This window comes from Rana temporaria, chromosome 3 (assembly GCF_905171775.1).
Source record: "Rana temporaria chromosome 3, aRanTem1.1, whole genome shotgun sequence".
Taxonomy (NCBI): Eukaryota; Metazoa; Chordata; class Amphibia; order Anura; family Ranidae; genus Rana; species Rana temporaria.
The window spans coordinates 479,887,457-479,915,202 of record NC_053491.1 but is presented as its reverse complement, the minus strand read 5'-3'; the positions used below and the strand labels follow the sequence as shown (position 1 = coordinate 479,915,202).

General features: G+C 46.6%; 1 protein-coding gene across 1 annotated transcript in view; it reads left to right on the top strand.

Annotated features, from left to right (window-relative positions):
* Window positions 1-6,348: 6,348 nt before the first annotated feature.
* INCA1 (inhibitor of CDK, cyclin A1 interacting protein 1) overlaps window positions 6,349-27,746 on the top strand; it is a 33,366-nt gene continuing 11,968 nt past the window's right edge. Inside the window, exons 1-4 of the mRNA XM_040341960.1 lie at window positions 6,349-6,392; window positions 11,496-11,615; window positions 14,763-14,790; window positions 18,763-18,965. Coding sequence (XP_040197894.1) covers window positions 6,349-6,392; window positions 11,496-11,615; window positions 14,763-14,790; window positions 18,763-18,965 — 395 coding nt within the window. The remainder of the gene's footprint in view (window positions 6,393-11,495; window positions 11,616-14,762; window positions 14,791-18,762; window positions 18,966-27,746) is intronic.

The window sequence follows — 27,746 nt, the reverse complement described above, 5'->3', positions numbered from 1 at the left end:
GTTCTAAGCTCCGCCCTCTTGCGGTACGTCATTTTTATAGTAGACTGGGCGGGAAAACTTAAGGTGAGAGAACTAGTGTGAGGTGAGGAGAGCCTGTATAATGTACACACACCACTATATACCTCATATATGGAGGAACTACTCCACCCAGTGTGACATCTGACATTTATTTATCAAATATGTCCCCACAGGGGAGAAATCCCCTCACTTCCTGTCTCGGTGACACCCCCAACACAGCAGGTGTCACCGCGACAGGAAGTGGCTGGGAAATCTCCACGTGTAATAAAACACAACCCCCCGTGCCCCACCCCAAAATGGAATATATCGTGTCTGAGGTAAAAAACAAAATGGCGACAATGACATTCATTCAATGTGCGAGAGGCCCAGAGTCTGAGACAAGCATGCGGCAAGTGAAAGGAACAAAGACATGTGACAGGAAACACGCTCCGTCCCCGTAGGGTAACAACACTCTTCTCTAAGGGAAAAGAAAGAAAGTTTACCGCTCAGAGGTCCCAGAGAACTGCAAAGTGGAGTCCAAACCCTTGGGTGCAGGCACTGCAAAAGTATGCAAAAATGTATAAGAAAGAACCGGGACGGCCGCACTCCAAAAATAAAAATGTGTTCCTTTTAATAAAAACTGGTCACAACATGGATGTCACAGCAAAAAATCAGGAAAAAGGGCTAACGCGTTTCACACTCTCATACAGTGCTTATTCATGAATAAACACTGTATGAGAGTGTGAAACGCGTTGCAGTCACTGTGCCATGCCATCAAACACAGCCACTGTGCCATCAATTGTCACCACTGTGCCCATCAATTGTCACCACTGTGCCATGCCATCAAACACAGTCACTGTGCCATCAATTGTCACCACTGTGCCATGCCATCAATTGTCACCACTGTGCCCATCAATTGTCGCCACTGTGCCCATCAATTGTCGCCACTGTGCCCATCAATTGTCGCCTCTGTGCCATCAATTGTTACCACTGTGCCATTAAATTGTAGCCACTGTGCCCCGCAATTGTCACCACTGTGCCCCACAATTGTCGCCACTGTGCCCAGTAAAATGCTGCCACTGTGACCTGTATGTGCCATCAATTGTTACCACTGTGCCCATCAATTGTTACCACTGTGCCATCAATTGTTACCACTGTGCCATCAATTGTTACCACTGTGCCCCGCAATTGTCGCCACTGTGCCCAGCAATTGTCGCCACTGTGCCCAGAAATTGTTACCACTGTGCCCATCAATTGTTACCACTGTGCCATCAATTGTTACCACTGTGCCATCAATTGTTACCACTGTGCCCCGCAATTGTCGCCACTGTGCCCAGCAATTGTCGCCACTGTGCCCAGAAATTGTTACCACTGTGCCATCAATTGTTACCACTGTGCCATCAATTGTTACCACTGTGCCCCGCAATTGTCGCCACTGTGTCCAGCAATTGTCGCCACTGTGCCCAGCAATTGTCGCCACTGTGCCCAGCAATTGTAGCCACTGTGCCCCGCAATTGTCGCCACTGTGCCCAGCAATTGTAGCCACTGTGCCCCGCAATTGTCGCCACTGTGCCCAGTAAAATGCTGCCACTGTGACCTGTATGTGCCATCAATTGTTACCACTACAACAATTGCAGCCTCACTGTGCCCATCAAATGCAGCCACTGTGCCATCAATTGTCACCACTGTGCCATGCCATCAAACGCAGCCACTGTGCCATTCCACAAACTGTGCCATCAATTGTTACCACTGTGCCCAGCAATTGTAGCCACTGTGCCCCGCAATTGTCGCCACTGTGCCCAATAAAATGCTGCCACTGTGGCCTGTATGTGCCATCAATTGTTACCACTGTGCCATCAGTTGTTACCACTGTGCCCATCAATTGTTACCACTGTGCCATCAATTGTTACCACTGTGCCATCAATTGTTACCACTGTGCCCATCAATTGTCACCACTGTGCCCCGCAATTGTCACCACTGTGCCCCCTCAATTGTGACCACTGTGCCCCGCAATTGTCGCCACTGTGCCCAGTAAGATGCTGCCACTGTGACCTGTATGTGCCATCGATTGTTACCACTGCGCCCATCAATTGTTACCACTGTGCCATCAATTGTTACCACTGCGCCCATCAATTGTTACCACTGTGCCCAGCATTTGTCGCCACTGTGCCCAGTAAAATGCTGCCACTGTGACCTGTATGTGCCCATCAATTGTTACCACTGTGCCATCAATTGTTACCACTGTGCCCATCAATTGTGACCACTGTGCCCATCAATTGTCACCACTGTGCCCCGCAATTGTCGCCACTGTGCCCAGTAAAATTTATATTATTATAGAGAGTACAGTATATAATATATATCTCGTCTCTCTCTGGGGTCACACACTATATATAGTAATGTATATTAGATATAGAGTACAGTATATAATATATCGCCCAGCGCCGGATAGGAAGCATAGAGATGACTGATGACCAGATGGTCACCAGTCATCTCTATGACCGTCGGAGGCCCGGGTGCGATGTGATGACGTCACGCCCGTGTACCGGAATGTAAACAAAGCCACAATTGGGGCTGTCAGCAAGAGATCAGTGAATTTTTTTTTTTCACGATCTCATGCTTTCCAGTCTGGAGGAGAGTAGTGGAGTCCTATTGACCCCCCTGCATCTCTCCTTAACCACTTAAGGACCGCCTACTGCACATATACGTTGGCAGAATGGCACGGCTGGGCACAAGCACGTACCTGTACGTCCTCTTTAAATGCCCAGCCGTGGGTGCGACCGCGGGACCCACAGACCTGATCGCCGCTGGAGTCCCGCGATTGGTCCCCGGAGCTGAAGAACGAGGAGAGCTGTGTGTAAACACAGCTTCACCGTTCTTCACTGTGGCGCTGTCATCGATTGTGTGTTCCCTGACATAGGGAAACACGATCAATGATGTCACACGTTCAGCCCCGCCCCCTACAGTTAGAAACACATATGAGGTCACACTTAACCCCTTCAGTGCCCCCTAGTGGTTAACTCCCAAACTGCAATTGTCATTTTCACAGTAAACAATGCATTTTTATAGCATTTTTTGCTGTGAAAATGACAATTGTCCCAAAAATGGGTCAAAATTGTCCGAAGTGTCCGCCATAATGTCGCAGTCACGAAAAAAAACGCTGATCGCCGCCATTAGTAGAAAAAAAATTATTAATAAAAATGAAATAAAACTATCCCCTATTTTGTAAACACTAAGAAAGAGCCAGATTCTCGTAGATCGGCGTATCTTTGTGCGGGCGTAACGTATCCTATTTACGTTACGCCTCCGCAACTTAGACGGGCAAGTGCTGTATTCTCAAAGCACTTGCTCCGTAAGTTGCGGCGGCGTAGCGTAAATAGGCTGGCGTAAGCCCGCCTAATTCAAATGTGGAACAGGGGGGCGTGTTTTATGTAAATAACTTGTGACCCGACGTGATTGACGCTTTTCACGAACGGCGCATGCGCCGTCCGTGGAATATCCCAGTGTGCATTGCTCCAAAGTACGCCGCAAGGACGTATTGGTTTCGACGTGAACGTAAATGACGTCCAGCCCTATTCGCAAACGACTTACGCAAACAACGTAAAATTTTCAAAATTCGACGCGGGAACGACGTCCATACTTAACATTGGTACGCCGCATGTACGCCACCATATAGCAGGGGTAACTTTACGCCGGGAAAAGCCTAACGTAAACGGCGTATCTGTACTGCGTCGGCCGGGTGTACGTTCGTGAATTCGCGTATCTAGCTGATTTACATATTTCTAGGCGTAAATCAGCGTACACGCCCCTAGCGGCCAGTGTAAATATGCAGTTAGGATCCGACGGCGTAAGAGACTTACGCCGGTCAGATCTAATAGAAATCTATGCGTAACTGATTCTATGAATCAGGCGCATAGATACGACCCCGCTCAGACTCGGAGATACAATGGCGTATCTGGAGATACGCTGTCGTATCTCCTTTGAGAATCCGGGCCTATAAATTTTGCGCAAACCAATCAATAAACGCTTATTGCGATTTTTTTTTTCCAAAAATAGGTAGAAGAATACGTATCGGCCTAAACTGAGGAAAAACATTTTTTTTTTATATATTTTTGGGGGATATTTATTATAGCAAAAAGTAAAAAATATTGCATTTTTTTCAAAATTGTCGCTCTATTTTTGTTTATAGCGCAAAAAGTAAAAACCGCAGAGGTGATCAAATACCACCAAAAGAAAGCTCTATTTGTGGGGAAAAAAGGACGCCAATTTTGTTTGGGAGCCACGTCGCACGACCGCGCAATTGTCAGTAAAAGCGACGCAGTGCCGAATCGCAAAAACTGTCCGGGTCCTTTATCTGCATTTTGGTCCAGGGCTTAAGTGGTTAAAGAGGACCTGTCACACACCTTTCCTATTACAAGGGATGTTTACATTCCTTGTAATAGGAATAAAAGTGATAAAAAAAAAAAAAAGTGTAAAAATTAAATAAATAAAGTAAAATTAAAAAAAAAATTTTTTTTTAAAAAAATGTAAAACGCCCCTGCCCCCGGTAGCTTGCTCTCCGAAGTGAACGCACACGTAAGTCCCGCCCCCGTATGTAAACGTCGTTCAAACCACACATGTGAGGTATCGCCGCTCGCATTAGAGCATGTGCAACAATTCTAACCCTAGACCTCCTCTGTAACTCTAAACGGGTAACCTGTAAATTCTTTCAAAGCATCGCCTATGGAGATTTTTAAGTAACGAAGTTTGGCGCCATTTCATGAGTGTGCGCAATTTTAAAGCGTGACATATTAGGGGCTAGATTCAGAGAGAATTTACACCGGTGTATCTATTGATACGCCGCGTAGATTCAAATCTGCGCCGGCGTATCGTCTTTCTGTATTCAGAAAGCAAGATACGCCAAAATTTGCCTAAGATCCGACTGGCGTAAGTCTCTTACGCCGTCGTATCTTAGTTGCATATTTACGCTGGCCGCTAGGTGGCGCTTCCGTCGACTTCAGCGTAGAATATGCAAATGAGCTGGATACGCAAATTCAGAAACTTACTTGCGCCCGGCGGAATTTTTTACGTCGTTTGCGTAAGGCTTTTTCCAGCGTAACGTTGCTCCTGCTTCTATGAGGAGCAACCAATGTTAAGTATGGACGTCGGGCCAGCGTCGAATTTTGCGTCGTTTGCGTAAGTCGTTCGCGAATAGAGCTTTGCGTAAATTTTGTCCACTTCGAAAGCATTGACGATTTGCGGCGGAATTTCAACCATGCGCACTGGGATTCTTTGACGAACGGCGTATGCGCCGTTCGATAAAGACGTAATTTACGTGGGGGTCATGTTTTATTTGCATAAAACACGCCCACCTCTTCAGAATTTGAATTAGGCGGGCTTACGCCGGCAGATTTACGATACGCCGCCGCAACTTACGGAGCAAGTGCTTTGTGAATACTGCACTTGCCCATCTAAGTTGCGGAGGCGTAGCGTAAATAGGATACGCTACGCCCACACAAACTTATGGCGGGCTTGATGAATCTAGCCCTAGGTATCTATTTACTCAGCGTAACATCATCTTTCATATTTTACCCAAAAATTGGGCTAAAAAAAAGGCGTTTGAAAAATGATTGCGCAAATACCATGCAAGATAAAAAGTTGCAATGACCGCCATTTTATTCCCTAGGATGTCTGCAAAAAAAAACAAAACATATATAATGTTTGGGGGTTCTGCGTAATTTTCTAGCAAAAGAATGATGATTTGTACATGTAGGAGAGAAGTGCCAGAATAGGCCCTGTATGGAGGTGGGTATAAAAGCCCGGTATTCAAGGGGTTAAGCTAGTGCATTGTTGGTTCACTTACCTTTTCCTTCCATTTCCTTTCTTAATGTTTTTTTTTTTTGTCTGAATTTCTCACTTCCTGTTCCTCCTCAGTAAGCTTGCCCCCATCATCCGAGCCGTTCTGGATGGGGGTTAGTCAGCCAAAACAGCTTACTGAGGAGGAACAGGAAGTGAGAAATTCAGACAAAAGAATAAAGAAATTTAGAAGGGAAATGGAAGGAAAAGGTAAGTGAACCAACAATGTACTAGCTTAAAGGAACCAATTTAGAAAATAAAAAATTAACCTTTACAACCCAATCTATATATATATATAATTTTTTTTTTTAGAGACCCTAAAAAAGAATAGAAAAAAAAAAAAAACAATAGAATGGCGATTGTTGCAATATTTTTTGCCACACAGTATTTGCGCAGTATTTTAAACATCCACTTTAATGAATTAAACACAATATTTACCCCTATATTTTTATTTTTGTATACTGTACTTCTATTATTATTATACCTTTTTTTTTTCCCAGCAGCCTTTGAAGAGTGAAGATGTATGATGAATCCAGTGGCGAGGATTGCGTTCCTTTTATACGGTAAGAAACTGAAAGAAACTAAATTCCCGTCATGCCGGCTCTATAATAGCCTTTGAAAAACATTAAAGTTTAGGGCCCAGATTCACAAAGACTTATGACGGCGTATCCCCAGATACGCCGTCGTAAGTCTGAATGTCCGCCGTCGTATCTATGCGCCTGATTCATAGAATCAGTTACGCATAGATTTGGCCAAGATACGAGCGGCGTAAGTCTCCTACGCCGTCGTATCTTGGGGTGCAATCATTACGCTGGCCGCTAGGTGGCGCTTCCTTGATTTCCGCGTTGAATATGTAAATGAGCAAGATACGCCGATTCACGAACGTACGTACGCCCGTCCCAATTAGTTACGCCGTTTACGTAAGACATACGCCGGCGTAAAGATAAAGCATGTCTCTAGGTGGCGCAGCCCATGCAAAGTATGGACGTCGGAACAAGCGTATCTTTTTACGTAGTTTGCGTAAGTCGTACGCGAATAGGGCTGTGCGTAAGTTACGTTCACGTCACAGGCATTGAGCCGGGGTATCTTTGGACGTAAATACGACGTGATACTGAGCATGCGCGCGCATGCGTCGTTCGTTCGGCCATGCATCTACATGGGGTCAAGCCTCATTTAAATACAACACGCCCCCTACCAGCCTACTTTGAATTACGCGCGCTTACGCCGGCCCATTTACGCTACGCCGCCGTAACTTAGGACGCAAGTGCTTTGTGAATACAGCACTTGCCTCTCTAAGTTGCGGTGGCGTAGTGTAAATACGCTACGCTACGCCCGCGCAACGTAAAATAGCCCTACGTGAATCCGGGCCTAGATTTCTAGCCAGATTCAGATAGACTGGCTTAATGTTGAGGCGGCGGATCGTATCGCATATACGCTATGCCGCCGTAAGTCAGAGAGGCAAGTGCTGTATTCACAAAGCACTTGCGTCCTAAGTTACGGCGGCGTAGCGTAAATGGGCCGGCGTAAGCGCGCCTAATTCAAATGATGAACAGGGGGGCATGTTTTATGACTAGTGACCCGACGTGATGTGCCGTTCGTGGACATATCCCAGTGTGCATTGCTCCAAAGTACGCCGCAAGGACTTATTGGTTTCGACGTGAACATAAAAAACGATGTAAAAATTTCAAATTTCGACGCGGGAACGATGGCCATACTTAACATTGGCTAGGCCAGCTATTTGTTCGACTAACTTTACGCCGGAAAAAGCCTTACGTAAACGGCGTATCTTTACTGCGACGGGCAAGCGTACGTTCGTGAATCGGCGTATCTCGCTGATTTACGCATTCTAGGCGTAAATCAGCGTTCACGCCCCTAGCGGCCGGCGGAACTAGACAGCTAGGATATGACGGCGCAGGCGGTCGTATCTTAGCTACATTTAAGTGTATCTCAATTTGAGAATACACTTAAATGTACGACGGCGCAGATTCAGAGTTACGACGGCGTATCTACTGATACGCCGGCGTAACTCTTTGTGAATCTAGCTATTTGTTTTTTTTTGTTTTTTTTGGCACCACACACTTTAATTAACTAAATTTAGAGAGAGTGACCTATCACATGTTATAACAATAGCCGTTTCCTTTTTTTTTATTTTTTTTTATAAGTTTTTATTGAATGAACATATAAAAAACATAATTTAACAATCCATTGTAACATATGAATACATTAATTAAGGTACATTAGTATAGAAAATAGGAAATAGAAATAATAATAATACATTTAATAAATGTAATGCAAGCAAATCAAAGGACTTGATTAATACAATTGTTACACAGACATACATACACCAATACATTTATTGATGTATGCATTTCTTTGTAATAATTTTTTTAACCGCTTAACCACTTCCATACCAGGTACTTGCGCACCTTTTCAGCTTTCAGCACTGTCGCACTTTGAATGGCAATTGCGCGGTCATGCTACACTGTACCCAAACAAAATTGGCGTCCTTTTTCCCCCACAAATAGAGCTTTCTTTTGGTGGTATTCGATCACCTCTGCGATTTTTTTTTTTGCGCAACAACTAAAAAATGACTGAACATTTGGAAAAAAAATTACGTTTTTATTTTTTTCTGTAAATTTTTTTGTAAATAATGAAGTTTTCTCTTTCAATTACGGGCACTGATATGGCGGCACTGATGGGCACAGATGAGATGGCACTGATGGACATCGATGAGGTAGTACTGACGGGCACAGGTGAGGTGGCACTGATTGGCAGCGCTGGTATGCGGCACTGATGGGCACTCATAGGCAGCACTGATGGGCACACATAGGCGGCACTCATGGGCACTCATGGGCGGCACTGATGGGCACTCATGGGCAGCACTGATGGGCACTCATGGGCGGCACTCATGGGCGGCACTGGGCACTCATAGGCGGCACAGATGGGCACTCATGGGCGGCACTTATGGGTGGCACAGATGGGCACTGTGGGGTGGCACAGATGGGCACTGTGGGGTGGCACTGATGGACACTGTGGGGTGGCACTGATGGACACTGTGGGGCGCACTGATGGACACTGTGGGGCGGCACTGATTTACTTATGTCGCCAGTCAGTGCCCATTTGTGGGCACTGATTGGCATCTTTTTTTTTTCCAGACTTTTTTTATTTATTTTTTCAGACTTTTTTTTTTTTTCAGACTTTTTTTTTGGCCCCCCCTTTTTTTTTGCCCTTCCCTGGTGGTCCAGGGTGGGCTTCCCTGGTGGTCCATGTGGCGATCCGAGGGGGGGCTTCGCTGATAAACAATCAGCGTGAACCCCCCCTGTCAGGAGAGCCGCCGATCGCCTCTCCTCTAATCGCGTCTGTCAGACGCAAGTGAGGAAGAGCCATCAACGGCTCTTCCTGTTTACATCGTGATCAGCTGTCATTGGACACGTCTGATCACGTGGTAAAGTGTCTCCGTGAGCGCGCAGCGGCTCAGAATCCTGAGGACGTCATATGACATCCAGTCAGGATTCTACAACCACTTTGCCGACGTCAATTTGTCATTGGCGCCCGCGGGACCCACAGACCCGATCGCCGCCGGTGTCCCGCGATCGGGTCACAGAGCTGAAGAACGGGGAGAGGTGAGTGTAAACAAACCTTCCCGTGCTTCCTAGTGAGCCTGTCACTGATCGTCTGTTCCCTGTCATAGGGAACGACGATCAGTGACGTCACGCGGCCAGCCACGCCCCCCCCCAACAGTAAGAAACACACATTAGGGAACACTTAACCCCTTTAGTGCCCCCTACAGGTTAACCCAGGGGTTGACAAATTTGCTTGGAATCTAGGAGCCAGGTAAAAAAGTTAGGAGCCAGAAAACGCGCCCCGTCCCGACGAGCTTGCGCGCAGAAGCGAACACATACGTGAGCAGCGCCCGCATATGTAAACGGTGTTCAAACCACACGTGAGGTATCGCCGCGATTGGTAGAGCGAGAGCAATAATTCTAGCCCTAAACCTTCTCTGTAACTCAAAACATGCAACCTGTAGATTTTTTTTAAACGTCGCCTATGAAGATTTTAAAGGGTAAAAGTTTGTTCCACGAGCGGACGCAATTTTGAAGCGTGACATGTTGGGTATGAATTTACTTGGCGTAACATTATCTTTCATAATATTAAAAAAAAAAATGGGGATAACTTTACTGTTGTCTTATTTTTTAATTTAAAAAAGTGTAATTTTTTCACAAAAAAAGTGCGCTTGTAAGACCGCTGCGCAAATACTGCGTGACAGAAAGTATTGCAACGATCGCCATTTTATTCTCTAGGGTGTTAGGATAAAAAATATATATAATGTTTGGGGGTTCTAATTAGAGGGAAGAAGATGGCAGTGAAAATAGTGAAAAACAACATTAGAATTGCTGTTTAACTTGTAATGCTTAACTTGTAATACCAACGGCCACCACCAGATGGCGCCAGCTCACATCTGGTGGTAATAACTTGTAATACCAACGGCTCACCACCAGATGGCCCCAGCTCACAAAAAAAAAAAAAATTTTTTTTTTTTTTTTTTTTTTACCCCCCCTTCCAATTCAAGTCGCCAGGACCCTATTTCTAGTCGCCATGGCGACCTGGCGCCCGGGATTTGTCGAGCCCTGGGTTAACCCCTTCACTGCGAGTGTCATTTTCACAGTAATCAGTGCATTTTTATAGCACTGCTCGCTGTAAAAATGACAATGGTCCCAAAAATGTGTCCGATGTGTCCTCCATAATGTCGCAGTCACAAAAAAAAATTGCTGATCGCCGCCATTAGAAGTAAAAAAAAGCCATAAAACTATCCCCTATTTTGTAAACGCTATAAATTTTGCGCAAACCAATCAATAAACGCTTATTGTTTTTTTTTGTTTTTTTTTACGAAAAATAAGTAGAAGAATACGTATCGGCCTAAACTGAGTAAAAAAAAATTGTGCATCATCTTTAGAAGAGGCTTCCTTCTGGGACGACAGTCATGCATTCCAATTTGATGCGGTGTATGGTCTGAGCACTGACTGGCTCACCCCCACCCCTTAATCCTTTGCAGCAATGCTGGCAGCACTCATACATCTATTTCCCAAAGACAACCTCTGGATTTGACGCTGAGCATGTTACCTCAACTTCTTTGGTCGTCCATGGTGAGGCGGGGGAGGGGAACTCGTTCTGTTATACCACTGTATGATCTTGGCCACTGTGCTGCAGATCAGTTTCAGGGTCTTGGCAATCTTCTTATAGCCTAGGCCATCTTTATGTAGAGAAACAATTTTTTTTTTTTTCAAATCCTCAGAGAGTTCTTTGCCATGAGGTGCCATGTTGAACTTCCAGTGACCAGTATGAGAGAGTGAGAGCGATAACACCAAATTTAACACACCTGCTCCCCATTCACACCTGAGACCTTGTAACACTAACGAGTCACATGACACCGGGGAGGGAAAATAGCTAATTGGGCCCAATTTGGACATTTTCACTTAGGGGTGTACTCACTTTTGTTGCCAGCGGTTTAGACATTAATGGCTGTGTGTTGAGTTATTTGGAGGGGACGGCAAATTTACACCGTTATACAAGCTGTACACTCACTACACAACATTGTAGATACAAAGTGTCATTTCTTCAGTGTTGTCACATGAAAACATAGATATTCTGCCGTATTTTACATGCAGACATTCCAGGATCGTTAAACGGTTTAACATTCACCCGCCGGCTCCTCCCAGCTCTCCATCACATCCCCTGGAAGAGCGCTATGGACCCGAGTTCTGGGAGCGGCTGATGAGACAGCCAAGGTGAGCGTCTCCTTTACATCCATCTATATCCTTCCCTGTCCTAAACCCCAACCCTTTACTGACTGTTTACTGACTGTCTTCCTCTCTTCACCTTCTATAGGTCATGTGATCACTGCTTACTGACTGTCCTCCTCTCTTCACCTTCTATAGGCCATGTGATCACTGCCTACTGACTGTCCTCCTCTCTTCTTCTATATGTCAGGTGATCACTGCCTACTGACTGTCCTCCTCTCTTCACCTTCTATAGGCCATGTGATCACTGCCTACTGACTGTCCTCCTCTCTTCACCTTCTATAGGTCAGGTGATCACTGCCTACTGACTGTCCTCCTCTCTTCACCTTCTATAGGTCAGGTGATCACTGCCTACTGACTGTCCTCCTCTCTTCACCTTCTATATGTCAGGTGATCACTGCCTACTGACTGTCCCCCTCTCTTCACCTTCTATAGGTCAGGTGATCACTGCCTACTGACTGTCCTCCTCTCTTCACCTTCTATAGGTCATGTGATCACTGCCTACTGACTGTCCTCCTCTCTTCACCTTCTATATGTCAGGTGATCAATGCCTACTGACTGTCCCCCTCTCTTCACCTTCTATAGGCCCTGTGATCACTACCTACTGATATTGATATTCTTCTTCTTCTCTCTTCTTCTTCTTCTCTCTTCTTCTCTCTTTCTTCTCTCTTTCTTCTCTCTTTCTTCTCTCTTCCTTCTTCCTCTTCCTTCTTCTTCCTTCTTCTTCTTTTTCTTTTTCTCTTTTTCTTTCTTCTTCCTTCTCTCTTCTTCTTCCTTCTCTCTTCTTCTTCCTTCTTCTTCCTTCTCTCTTCTTCTTCCTTCTCTCTTCTTCATTCTTCCTTCTCTCTTCTTCCTTCTTCTTCCTTCTCTCTTCTTCCTTCTTCTTCCTTCTCTCTTCTTCTTCCTTCTCTCTTCTTCTTCTTCCTTCTCTCTTCTTCTTCTTCCTTCTCTCTTCCTTCTCTATTCTTCTTCCTTCTCTCTTCTTCTTCCTTCTCTCTTCTTCCTTCTCTCTTCTTCCTTCTTCTTCCTTCTCTCTTCTTCTTCTTCCTTCTCTCTTCTTCCTTCTATCTTCTTCTTCTTCTTCCTTCTCTCTCTTCTTCCTTCTCTCTTCTTCTTCATTCTCTCTTCTTCTTCCTTCTCTCTTCCTTCTCTCTTCTTCCTTCTTCTTCCTTCTTCCTTCTCTCTTCTTCTTCCTTCTTCTTCCTTCTCTCTTCTTCCTTCTCTCTTCTTCCTTCTCTCTTCCTTCTCTCTTCTTCCTTCTTCTTCCTTCTCTCTTCTTCTTCTTCCTTCTCTCTTCTTCTCTCTTCTTCCTTCTCTCTTCTTCTTCTTCATTCTCTCTTCTTCTTCCTTCTTCTTCTTCTTCTTCTTCTTCTTCCTCCTTCTCTCTTCTTCTTCTTCTTCTTCTTCCTTCTCTCTTCTTCTTCTTCCTTCTCTCTTCTTCTTCCTTCTCTCTTCTTCTTCCTTCTCTCTTCTTCCTTCTTCTTCCTTCTCTCTTCTTCCTTATTCTTCTTCTTCTTCCTTCTCTCTTCTTCTTCTTCTTCCTTCTCTCTTCCTTCTCTCTTCTTCCTTCTCTCTTCTTCCTTCTCTCTTCTTCCTTCTCTCTTCTTCTTCCTTCTCTCTTCTTCTTCTTCTTCTTCTTCCTTCTCTCTTCTTCTTCTTCTTCCTTCTCTCTTCTTCTTCCTTCTCTCTTCTTCCTTCTTCTTCCTTCTCTCTTCTTCCTTCTTCTTCTTCCTTCTCTCTTCCTCTCCTCTTCTTCCTTCTCACTTCTTCTTCTTCTTCCTTCTCTCTTCTTCTTCTTCTTCTTCTTCCTTCTCTCTTCTTCTTCCTTCTCTCTTCTTCCTTCTTCTTCCTTCTCTCTTCTTCTTCTTCCTTCTCTCTTCTTCTTCTTCTTCTTCTTCTTCTTCCTTCTCTCTTCTTCTTCCTTCTCTCTTCTTCCTTCTTCTTCTTCCTTCTCTCTTCTTCTTCCTTCTCTCTTCTTCTTCCTTCTCTCTTCTTCCTTCTCTCTGCTCTTCTTCTTCTTCTTCTTCTTCCTTCTCTCTGCTCTTCTTCTTCTTCCTTCTCCCTGCTCTTCTTCTTCTTCCTTCTCTCTCCTCTTCTTCCTTCTCTCTTCTCTTCTTCTTCCTTCTCCCTTCTTTTCTTCTTCCTTCTCTCTTCTTCTTCCTTCTCTCTTCTTCTTCCTTCTTCTTTCTTCTCTCTTCTTCTTCTTCTTCCTTCTCTCCTCTTCCTTCTTTCTTCTTCCTTCTTCTTCTTCCTTCTCTCCTCTTCCTTCTTTCTTCTTCCTTCTTCTTTCTTCTATCTTCTTCTTCTTCCTTCTCTCTTCTTCTTCCTTCTCTCTTCTATAGGCCCTGTGATCAGTGCCTACGGGCTCTCCTCCTCTCTTGATCTTCTATAGGCCCTGTGATCACTGCCTACTGACTGTCCTCCTCTCTTCACCTTCTATAGGTCATGTGATCACTGCCTACTGACTGTCCTCATCTCTTCACCTTATATAGGCCATGTGATCACTGCCTACTGACTGTCCTCCTCTCTTGATCTTCTATAGGTCCTGTGATCAGTGCCTACTGACTGTCCTCCTCCATCTTCTATAGGTCCTGTGATGATCACTGCCTACTGACTGTCCTCCTCTCTTCATCTTCTATAGGCCCTGTGATCACTGCCTATTGACTGTCCTCCTCTCTTCTTCTTCTTCTATAGGCCCTGTGATCACTGCCTACTGACTGTCCTCCTCTCTTCATCTTCTATAGGACCTGTGATCTTTGCCTACGGGCTGTCCTCCTCTCTTTATCTTCTATAGGACCTGTGATCACTGCCTACTGACTGTCCTCCTCTCTTCTTCTATGGGCCCTGTGATTAGGGTTGCCAACTCATCCCTTTAAAACAGAACACATATTAATTACACAGGTTCTGTGGCTGATTAAGGAGGTAATTAAACTCACTTGGTGCCTTATTTGCATGAAATTAGCCTCAGAACCTGTGTAATTCATATGTTTTCTGTTTTAAAGGGATGAGTTGGCAACCCTACCTGTGATCACTGCCTACTGACTGTCCTCCTCTCTTGTGCTGTCCCTGCAATGACTGATGTTCTATCATAGAATCATATAGAATGATGTAACGGTGGTTTCTCTTTCCTCTCAGTATGGATGTCAGTGGGGTCCCCGGCATGGTAAGTGGAAGTTCATTGTACTGAGGTGAGGCACAGAGATTCACCTGACAATTCACAGCAGCCATAGAGATAAGGCGGCAGGAGGTAGAATCCCACCTCTGCACTCTTCATTGGTACGGACGGCATGGTTGCTTTTTTTTTTTTTTTTGTTTAGTTTTGAACACAGTGGGGAAGGGTTAGAGCCCCCTGTTGGAATGTATTATCTGCTGCTCCTTTAGAAAGATTTCCCCTCACTTCCTGTTCTGCCAGCAACAGTTTCAGCAGACAGGAAGTGAGGGTTAATCACCAATGGCGATATACAGACAGGAAGTGAGGGTTAATCACCAATGGTGATATACAGACAGGAAGTGAGGGTTAATCACCAATGGTGATATACAGACAGGAAGTGAGGGTTAATCACCAATGGTGATATACAGACAGGAAGTGAGGGTTAATCACCAATTGCGATATACAGACAGGAAGTGAGTGTATAGCGATACCCCCTCAGGAGCCGCTGGTTGTTTTGGGATCGGCGTATTAAGTTACCTTCAATCTTTGTCTAGGGTGATTGTAGTGAGTAGAGTAGTAAACGAATGTCCAATCGGCTAATTCGATTTTCCGAATGCTTTATTTCCCAGCCCAACACAACCAACATCAACATGAGGTAAAGAGAAAAGGTTGATGAAGCTAGAGAGAACTTTGCAGTATCAGGCCTGGATATGAGAAAGAGCAATCCTGCTCTCAGTAGTAGTAGACTCAGTTCATCGCCACTCTAGCCAGAGTGGGTGAAGTGCCCCCGGACAGACTCCTGCCATGAGCCTGGCATCCCGAGGGCCACTTTATGGTTGCTGGGAGGAACAGGTCTCTGCCACAGACCTGGCTCTACGGACCTCTGCCACAGGCCTAGTACTTGAATGAGCTAAATGTATTGAGCGAATCCTCCCAGTAGATTAGGTTAGGGTCACCGGGTGACAGTGGAAGTGTACCTGTCAACATCCCGGTCACCGGATCCCGGATGGTTCGTTCAAGCCCCTCAGATAACCTGCCTCCGGGTTTTCCTTGAGCCGACCCTCAACCGCACAGCACACAGCTGGGGATCTCTTCAATAAAGATGGGGACCCAGCAAGTCACTGGGCCCCCCTCTCAGCAACATGGAGCTCCGCGTGGTATGCGACCCCGGCCTGGTAGGCCATGTCGCCAGGGTCCGTTGGATGCGCACACCCTAAAGGTGGGTGTGGAACCTGGAACCCGCGAAGAACCAAAGAAAATGGCGTCTGCCACAGATATACTCTCCCCCAGCATGCCCCGCGAGGGAAAACTCCTCTAATTGGCTGTTGGGGAAAAGTGGCTCTGCCAGAACCCCTCTAGCGCCAACTGTCGCCCAGGGGTGGGATCGGCACCCCTGGAGCGCAGACTGACCCACAGAACAGTTCAGGAATGACAGCAGCCCAAATTTAACGAATTATGAATGGGAGCAAAAATAACTCTCCCATTCTCCCACTAACTTTAGCGTAACGCCCATACTGAAAGTAAGGGGGCGCTACATGAGGGTATCGCCAATGGCAATATACAATCAGGAAGTGAGGGTAAATCACCACTGGCAATATACAGACAGGAAGTGAGGGTCAATCACCAATGGCAATATACAGACAGGAAGTGAGGGTCAATCACCAATGGTGATATACAGACAGGAAGTGAGGGTTAATCACCAATGGCAATATACAGACAGGAAGTGAGGGTAAATCACCACTGGCAATATACAGACAGGAAGTGAGGGTCAACCACCACTGACAATATACAGACAGGAAGTGAGGGTTAATTACCAATGGCAATATACAGACAGGAAGTGAGGGTCAATCACCACTGACAATATACAGACAGGAAGTGAGGGTTAATCACCAATGGCAATATACAGACAGGAAGTGAGGGTCAACCACCACTGACAATATACAGACAGGAAGTGAGGGTTAATTACCAATGGCAATATACAGACAGGAAGTGAGGGTCAATCACCACTGACAATATACAGACAGGAAGTGAGGGTTAATCACCAATGGCAATATACAGACAGGAAGTGAGGGTCAATCACCACTGACAATATACAGACAGGAAGTGAGGGTTAATTACCAATGGCAATATACAGACAGGAAGTGAGGGTCAATCACCACTGACAATATACAGACAGGAAGTGAGGGTTAATCACCAATGGCAATATACAGACAGGAAGTGAGGGTTAATCACCACTGACAATATACAGACAGGAAGTGAGGGTCAATCACCAATGACAATATACAGACAGGAAGTGAGTGTAGCGATACCCCCTCAGGAGCTGCTGGTTGTTTTGGGATCGGCGTATTAAGTTACCTCTTATCGTTGTCTAGGGTGATTGTAGTGAGTAGAGTAGTAAACGAATGTCCAATCAGCGAATTCGATTTTCCGAATGCTTTATTTCCCAGCCCAACACAACCAACATCAACATGAGGTAAAGAGAAAAGGTTGATGAAGCTAGAGAGAACTTTGCAGTATCAGGCCTGGATATGAGAAAGAGCAATCCTGCTCTCAGTAGTAGTAGACTCAGTTCATCGCCACTCTAGCCAGAGTGGGTGAAGTGCCCCCGGACAGACTCCTGCCATGAGCCTGGCATCCCGAGGGCCACTTTATGGTTGCTGGGAGGAACAGGTCTCTGCCACAGACCTGGCTCTACGGACCTCTGCCACAGGCCTAGTACTTGAATGAGCTAAATGGATTGAGCGAATCCTCCCAGTAGATTAGGTTAGGGTCACCGGGTGACAGTGGAAGTGTACCTGTCAACATCCCGGTCACCGGATCCTCGATGGTTCGTTCAAGCCCCTCGGATAACCTGCCTCCGGGTTTTCCTTGAGCCGACCCTCCACCGCACAGCACGCAGCTGGGGATCTCTTCAATAAAGATGGGGACCCAGCAAGTCACTGGGCCCCCCTCTCAGCAACATGGAGCTCCGCGTGGTATGCGACCCCGGCCTGGTAGGCCATGTCGCCAGGGTCCGTTGGATGCGCACACCCTAAAGGTGGGTGTGGAACCTGGAACCCGCGAAGAACCAAAGAAAATGGCGTCTGCCACAGATATACTCTCCCCCAGCATGCCCCGCGAGGGAAAACTCCTCTAATTGGCTGCTGGGGAAAAGTGGCTCTGCCAGAACCCCTCTAGCGCCAACTGTCGCCCAGGGGTGGGATCGGCACCCCTGGAGCGCAGACTGACCCACAGAACAGTTCAGGAATGACAGCAGCCCAAATTTAACGAATTATGAATGGGAGCAAAAATAACTCTCCCATTCTCCCACTAACTTTAGCGTAACGCCCATACTGAAAGTAAGGGGGCGCTACATGAGGGTATCGCCAATGGCAATATACAATCAGGAAGTGAGGGTAAATCACCACTGGCAATATACAGACAGGAAGTGAGGGTCAATCACCAATGGCAATATACAGACAGGAAGTGAGGGTCAATCACCAATGGTGATATACAGACAGGAAGTGAGGGTTAATCACCAATGGCAATATACAGACAGGAAGTGAGGGTAAATCACCACTGACAATATACAGACAGGAAGTGAGGGTTAATTACCAATGGCAATATACAGACAGGAAGTGAGGGTCAATCACCACTGACAATATACAGACAGGAAGTGAGGGTTAATCACCAATGGCAATATACAGACAGGAAGTGAGGGTTAATCACCACTGACAATATACAGACAGGAAGTGAGGGTCAATCACCAATGGCAATATACAGACAGGAAGTGAGGGTATCGCCAATGCCAATATACAGACAGGAAGTGAGGGTCAATCACCAATGGTAATATACAGACAGGAATAAAAAAATATAAATATAAAAAATGCTTTTCTTTAGTAGAGAAGAGAAAAGGCAGAACCCCCGTCAGAGTTTTCCGATTTTCTCCTTAATCAAGTTGCAATTCTCATTATTCTATTCTCTTTCTTTCTGTCTGGGGTGAAGAAGTCCGGCTACCCAGCATGGAGACAGAACTACGACTCCACCAGCCTGCCCGTACCAAGCCTGGAGTCTCTGCCATCTCCGTCAGAGCTGTGCCGGCCAAAGAAGAAGAAGAAGAAGAAGTCAGAGTCCGGCTATGACAGGAGAGAGATGTCTGTGCAGCACCATATCCAGGAGCTGAAGAAGAGACAGAGCAGCATTGACCAGTCAGTCACCGCTCATCTTTTTATCACTTTTATTAAAGGGCTTGTAAAGGTTCATTTTTTATTTTCTAGATGGCGTGCTCGCCCCCTCCTTTGGGACTACATCCCTGCGGGGAGACGCTGGGATGTAGTCCCAAGGGAGGGGGCAAAAAAGCTGACTAACCCCCAGCCAGAACGGCTCGGATGACGGGGGCAAGCTTACTGAGGAGGAACAGGAAGTGAGAAATTCAGACAAAGAAAAAAAAAATTTAGAAAGGGAAATGGAAGGAAAAGGTAAGTGAACCAACAATGCACTAGCTTAACCACTTCCCGACCGCCGCATGTAAATGTACGTCCACAGAATGGCACGTACAGGCAAATGGGCGTACATGTACGTCCTTGCCTTCTAGCGGGTGGGGGGTCCGATCGGGACCCCCCCCCCCGCTACATGCGGCGGTCGGATTCCCGCGGGGAGTGATCCGGGACGATGGCGCGGCTATTCATTTATAGCCGCTTCGTCGCGATCGCTCCCCGGAGCTGAAGAACGGGGAGAGCCGTGTGTAAACATGGCTTCCCCGTGCTTCACTATGGCGCTGCATCGATCGAGTGATCCCTTATATAGGGAGACTCGATCGATGACATCAGTCCTACAGCCACACCCCCCTACAGTTGTAAACACACACTAAGTGAACACTAACTCCTACAGCGCCCCCTGTGGTTAACTCCCAAACTGCAACTGTCATTTTCACAATAAAGAATGCAATTTAAATGCATTTTTTGCTGTGAAAATGACAATGGTCCCAAAAATGTGTCAAAATTGTCCGAAGTGTCCGCCATAATGTCGCAGTCACGAAAAAAATCGCTGATCGCCGCCATTAGTAGTAAAAAAAAAATAATTAAGAAAAATGCAATAAAACTATCCCCTATTTTGTAAACGCTATAAATTTTGCGCAAACCAATCGATAAACGCTTATTGCGATTTTTTTTACCAAAAATAGGTAGAAGAATACGTATCGGCCTAAACTGAGGAAAAAAAAAATGTTATATATGTTTTTGGGGGATATTTATTATAGCAAAAAGTAAAAAATATTGCATTTTTTTCAAAATTGTCGCTCCATTTTTGTTTCTAGAGCAAAAAATAAAAACCGCAGAGGTGATCAAATACCACCAAAAGAAAGCTCTATTTGTGGGGAAAAAAGGACGCCAATTTTGTTTGGGAGCCACGTCGCACGACCGCGCAATTGTCTGTTAAAGCGACGCAGTGCCGAATCGCAAAACCTGGCCTGGGCATTTAGCTGCCTAAAGGTCCGGGGCTTAAGTGGTTAAAGGAACCTATTTAGAAAATAAAAAATGAACCTTTACAACCCCTTTAAGATCATTATAGAGCATTTTATACCGACACAAAGAGGCCGATTTACTAAAGGCAAATAGGCCGTGCAACTTTGCAAGTGCTGTTGCGCTCTGCAAGGGCAGTTGCTCCAGAACGTAGTACATGAGGGGAAGCTCTGCTGACTTCCATCATACAATCATTTGCAAGCAAAAAATTCATTTTTTTTCCCCCTTGCATGTGATTGGGTAGTCTTCACTTCAGGCTCTAACTATATACAGGTTTCAGCCAGTAGGCCTCATCAGGAGTACTTTTCACCTCACATGTTGCGAGGCCTTGTTTTTCTGTGGTTTGAGACCTGATCCATGGAGCTGCTGCCCGGACCCCGCACCCGCTAGCCATAAGCTGCAGCCCAGACCCCGCACCCACTAGCCTGGAGCTGCTGTCCGGACCCTGCACCCGCTAGCCATAAGCTGCAGCCCGGACCCCGCACCCACTAGCCTGGAGATGCTGCCTGGACCCAGCACCTGCTAGCCTGGAGCCATTAGCCCGGAGCTGCTGCCCGGACCCTGCACCCGCTAGCCTGGAGCGGAGCTGCTGCCCGCACCCCACCATGCTGGATGACCCCCCCCCCCATCTATCTCGATCTTTATGTCCAGTAATGTTCTAGACTAACCGGCAGACGTGCACGGAGGGGAGGTTGTTAGTTTACTACCCTCAAACAAACAAAAATGGCCCTACTGCATCAAAGTAATGCCACAATTTATTGGATTTTGCATCCTCTTTAGGGAATCCCGGCTATACCTTTCCCAAGCTTTTGGAGACAAGTGTGTGAATCCAGTCTGAAGTACCATATATACTCGAGTATAAGCCAAGTTTTTCAGCACATTTTTTTGTGCTGAAAATGCCCCCCTCGGCTTATACTCGAGTCACCTTTTTGCGCCCGATATCCCGGACTTTGGGGACCCGGTACCTTGGCACACATGTAGCCACACTCTTCCTCTACAAGTGTGCAAAGTTTTGTTGTCTGGGGGACCTACAGCCGGGGAGCACCGATTTTTTTCAACGCCGGGCACCCCTTCCATAGACTCCGATGTTAAATGGTAATTTCTCCGGTGAATTTGGGGTACCCGGTACCGGACAGTCGTAGGTCCCCTGGACCCGGAACTTGGCACACATGTAGCCCCCTTGCTCCTTTATAAGTGTGTAAAGTTTGTTGTCTGGGGGACCTACGGCTGGGGAGCACCAATTTTTCAAAGCCGGGCACCCCTTATATATACTCCCATGTTAAACGTCAGTCTAGTTATGGACACAGTGAGGCATGGGCACAGTGAGGCTTGGGCACAGTGAGGCATGGGCACAGTGAGGCTTGGGCACAGTGAGGCATGGACACAGTGAGGCTTGGGCACAGTGAGGCTTGGATAGAGTGATGCCGCGTACACACCATCACTTTATGTGATGAAAAAAAACGACATTTTTTAAAACGTCACTTTAAATGACCGTGTATGTGGGATAACGTTGTTTTATGTCTTGTGAAAAACGACAAAAAAAAATTGAAGCATGCTTCAATTTTATGTGTCTTTTTTCAAAACGTCGTTTTTTGTTTCACAAAAATTGACCGTGTGTAGCAAAAAACAACGTTTAAAACAACGTTTTTACACCCGCGCATGCCCAGAAGCTAGTTATGAAGCGAGCTTCAATGGAAGAAAGTGGTGGAACGTAACCTCGCTTTGCTAGAGCATTGTGAGAAAAACGATGGTGTGTAGGCAACGTCGTTTTTGAAAATGTAAGTTTCAAAAACGTTGTTTTTTACTTCACGGAAAATGTTTTTTTTTTCCATCACATAAAGTGATGGTGTGTACGCGGCATGAGGCTTGGGCACAGTGAGGCTTGGACACAGTGAGGCTTGGGCACAGTGAAGCATGGACACAGTGAGGCATGCACATGGACACAGTGAGGCTTGGGCACAGTGAGGCATGGACACAGTGAGGCTTGGGCACAGTGAGGCTTGGGCACAGTGAGGTATGGGCACAGTGAGGCATGCACATGGGCACAGTGAGGCATGGGCACAGTGAGGCATGCACATGGACACAGTGAGGCTTGGGCACAGTGAGGCATGGACACAGTGAGGCTTGGGCACAGTGAGGCTTGGGCACAGTGAGGTATGGGCACAGTGAGGCATGCACACAGTGAGGCTTGGGCACAGTGAGGCATGCACACAGTGAGGCTTGGGCACAGTGAGGCATGCACACAGTGAGGCTTGGGCACAGTGAGGCATGGGCACAGTGAGGCTTGGGCACAGTGAGGCATGGGCACAGTGAGGCATGGGCACAGTGAGTCAGGCACACAGTGAGGCATGGGCACAGTGAGGCATGGACACAGTGAGGCATGGACACAATGAGGCTTGGGCACAGTAAGGTATGAGCACAGTGAGGCATGCACATTGACAGTTAAGCTTGGGCACAGTGAGGTATGGACACAGTGAGGCATGCAGATGGACACCCTAGGCTTATACTCGAGTCAATAAGTTTTCCCATTTTTTTGTGGTAAAATTAGGTGCCTCGGCTTATATTCAGGTATATACGGTAAGTTCTGACGATCCTACCATGATGGTCCTTGTTCAGGCACTTCCTGATATGGGATACCAGCTGTAGCCCTGCACTGTTACCTTGTCACTCCAGAATTGGTGTCCCTAGTAATGATGATACTAATAATATTGGCCCAGATTCAGGTAGGACTTGCGCTTTATTTGCGGAGGCACAGGGCAACGATTTTGCCCTGCGCCCACGCAAATATTTTGCGCTGCCCTCGATTCACGGAGCAGTAGCTCCGTAAATTGCGAGGGCGCGCCGAGCAAAATTGCCCGGCGTAAGCGCGCGCAATGTAAATGATCCCGCCGGGGGCGGGAATCATTTAAATTAGGCGCGCTCCCGCGCCGAGCGTACAGCGCATGCCCCCGTCGGGAAACTTTCCCGACGTGCATTGCGGCAAGGTGAACATGAATGGCGTCCAGCGCCTTCACTTACGCAAACGACGTAAAATTCGAACGTCGCAACGCGGGAACGCCGGGTATCCTTTAGCATTGGCTGCCCCTGCTTTTAGCATGGGCAGCCTTATGCTAAAGATGCCGTACGCAACCGACGTAACTTGCGTACGCAGGGGGCGCGCAACATTGTGAATCGGCGTAAGTATGCAATTTGCATACTATACGCTGACCACAATGGGAGCGCCCCCTAGCGGTCAACGCAAGAATGCAGCCTAAAATCTGCGTGGCATAAGAGCCTTATGCCGCGCAGATTTTAGGCTGCAGTCGGCGTAACGAGTTCTCTGAATCAGGAGAACTCGTTACGCCGGCGCAAGTCAGCAATTGCGCTGCGTAACTATGGTTATGCAGGTGCAATTGCTACCTGAATCTGGGCCATTGATTGCAGGTGAAGGGAAAGGACAGTTGGCCTACATTTAGTGGGACGGTATGCAGAGAAGGTTTTAATAGATTTTGTCTGTCATCGGCTTCCCCCGCAGAGGAACAGCACCCTTGAGTAGATTCTGATGCCTGCGGGAGCACAGAGGACCCTTGCCCGCCTGTCACTCAGCTGCCATACCTAGAAAGAAATGAGTGGCATTCCTCCGACCCTTTTCAGGTGCCTGAAGGGTCATCATCTTCGGGTCTACAAGGTACTGGAATGCAGCTTCAGACCCAATCGTGTGTCCTCCAGCTCTTGGCGTGTGAACTTGAAAATAGTTTAAATTGTTTTCAGTCACCACAATAGAGAAGAACTTGCCGCCTTGGCGTTGCCTGGATGTTCTGGCTCAGTACTATAGCTTAGTCTAAACCAGTGGTGGTCAACTTTCTTGGTATGGTGGCCCTCACATGTGCCTCTAGACATCACCAAAGGGCCGCACAAAATATTCAGTGTCAGAGACAGCAGACACACAACACAATATATTAAAATACCAATGACATAATACAAGAGATGGTCAGAGACTGCAGACATGGTACAGGAGATGGTCAGAGACTGCAGACTTGATACAAGAGATGGTCAGAGACTGCAGACCTGATACAAGAGATGGTCAGAGACTGCAGACCTGATACAAGAGATGGTCAGAGACTGCAGACCTGATACAAGAGATGGTCAGACTGCAGACCTAATTCAAGAGATGGTCAGAGACTGCAGACCTGATACAAGAGATGGTCAGACTGCAGACCTAATTCAAGAGATTGTCAGAGACTGCAGACATGATACAAATGATGGTCAGAGACCGCAGACCTGATACAAGAGATGGTCACAGACTGCAGACATGATACAAGAGATGGTCAGAGACTGCAGACATGATACAGGAGATTGTCAGAGACTGCAGTGCAAACATGATACAAGAGCTGGTCAGAGACTGCAGACCTGATACAAGAGATGGTCAGAGACTGCAGACCTGATACAGGAGATGGTCAGAGACTGCAGACCTGATACGAGAGATGGTCAGAGACTGCAGACATGATACAAGAGATGGTCAGAGACTGCAGACCTGATACGAGAGATGGTCAGAGACTGCAGACCTGATACAAGAGATGGTCAGACTGCAGACCTAATTCAAGAGATGGTCAGAGACTGTAGACATGATACAAGAGATGGTCACAGACTGCAGACATGATACAGGAGATGTCAGAGACTGCAGACCTGATACAAGAGATGGTCAGAGACTGCAGACATGATACAGGAGATGGTCAGAGACTGCAGACCTGATACAAGAGATGGTCAGAGACTGCAGACATGATACAGGAGATGGTCAGAGACTGCAGACATGATACAGGAGATGGTCAGAGACTGCAGACATGATACAGGAGATGGTCAGAGACTGCAGACCTGATACAAGTGATGGTCAGACTGCAGATCTAATTCAAGAGATGGTCAGAGACTGTAGACATGATACATGTGATGGTCAGAGATTGCAGACATAATACAAGAGATGGTCACAGACTGTAGACATGATACAGGAGATGGTCAGAGACTGCAGACCTGATACAGGAGATGGTCAGAGACTGCAGACCTGATACAGGCGATGGTCAGAGACTGAAGACCTGATACAGGAGATGGTCAGAGACTGCAAACCTGATACAAGAGATGGTCAGAGACTGCAGACCTGATACAAGAGGTGGTCAGAGACTGCAGACCTGATACAAGAGATGGTCAGAGACTTCAGACATGATACAGGAGATAGTTAGAGACTGCAGACATGATACAGGAGATGGTCAGAGACTGCAGACATGATACAGGAGATGGTCAGAGACTGCAGATATGATACAGGAGATGGTCAGAGACTGCAGATATGATACAGGAGATGGTCAGAGACTGCAGACCTGATACAAGAGATGGTCAGAGACTGCAGACCTGATACAAGAGATGGTCAGAGACTGCAGACATGATACAGGAGATGGTCAGAGACTGCAGACCTGATACAAGAGATGGCCAGAGACTGCAGACATGGTACAGGAGATGGTCAGAGACTGCAGACCTGATACAGGAGATGGTCAGAGACTGCAGACCTGATACAAGAGATGGTCAGACTGCAGACCTAATTCAAGAGATGGTCAGAGACTGTAGACATGATACATGTGATGGTCAGAGATTGCAAACATGATACAAGAGATGGTCACAGACTGCAGACATGATACAGGAGATGGTCAGAGACTGCAGATATGATACCTGTGATAGTCAAAGACTGCAAACATGATACAAGAGATTGTCACAGACTGCAGACATGATACAGGAGATGGTCAGAGACTGCAGACATGATACAAATGATAGTCAGAGACTGCAGTGAAAACATGATACAAAAGATGGTCAGAGCCTACAGACATGAACCAGGAGATTGTCAGAGACTGCAGTGCAAACATGATACAAGAGATGGTCAGAGACTGCAGACATGATACAAGAGATGGTCAGACTGCAGACCTAATTCAAGAGATGGTCAGAGACTGTAGACATGATACATGTGATGGTCAGAGATTGCAAACATGATACAAGAGATGGTCACAGACTGCAGACATGATACAGGAGATGGTCAGAGACTGCAGATATGATACCTGTGATAGTCAAAGACTGCAAACATGATACAAGAGATTGTCACAGACTGCAGACATGATACAGGAGATGGTCAGAGACTGCAGACATGATACAAATGATAGTCAGAGACTGCAGTGAAAACATGATACAAAAGATGGTCAGAGCCTACAGACATGAACCAGGAGATTGTCAGAGACTGCAGTGCAAACATGATACAAGAGATGGTCAGAGACTGCAGACATGATACAGGAGATAGTTAGAGACTGCAAACATGATACAGGAGATGGTCAGAGACTGCAGACATGATACAGGAGATGGTCAGAGACTGCAGACCTAATTCAAGAGATGGTCAGAGACTGCAGACATGATACCTGTGATAGTCAGAGACAGCAGACATGATATTGGCTGGCGCTGCTGTCAATCACATCCGCTGTATCACGGGAGTGCGCCCGCAAAAGCTTTCCACCGTGAGAGCTCGCATGAAGGTGGAAAGCTTTTGCAAGGAGGAGCCGAGACAGCCGCCGAGGGACCCCAGAAGACCGGATTCGGGGAGAGTACACTAATGGGACCTGGAGGCGGGACTCTCTGATGGACACAGAGAGGACTTCTGTTAGGAGGTCTGGTAGAAAGAGCCCCCAGACATACTACATACATAGTACAGGAGACGGTCAGAGACTGCAGACATGATACAGGAGACGGTCAGAGACTGCAGACATGATACAGGAGATGGTCAGAGACTGCAGACATGATACAAGAGATGGTCAGAGACTGCAGACATGATACCTGTGATAGTCAGAGACTGCAAACATGATACAAGAGATGGTCAGAGACTGCAGACCTAATTCAAGAGATGGTCAGAGACTGGAGACATGATACCTGTGATAGTCAAAGACTGCAAACATGATACAAGATATGGTCACAGACTGCAGACATGATACAAGAGATGATCAGAGACTGCAGAAATGATACAAGAATAATACAAAATTGTCTGTGCCAGATTCAAAAATGTCTATTGCCCGTGTCAGTAACTTTACCAACAGATGTGGCAGATTCAGGTTTAGATTAATTTTACCAGTGCCCTATTAATGCACTAAATTAAAAAATAATGGGCCCCGATTCACAGACAGCGGCGCACATTTATGCCGCCGTAGCGTATCTCCTGTACGCTACGCCGACGCAGCGCAGAGAGGCAAGCATGGAATTCACAAAGCCAGTGCTGCCTAAACTGTGCTGGGTTTCGAAGGCGTAAGTCGGCGTAGGTGGAAGTGGGCTTGCCCCATGCAAACCCATGCAAATGAGGCGTGACCCCATGCAAATGATGGTTTGAGAGCCAGACAAGTACGTTGAACGAACTGCACATGCGTCGTGTCGTGGACGCGTCCCCGTGCGCATGCTCATAACCACGTCGGAACAACTACC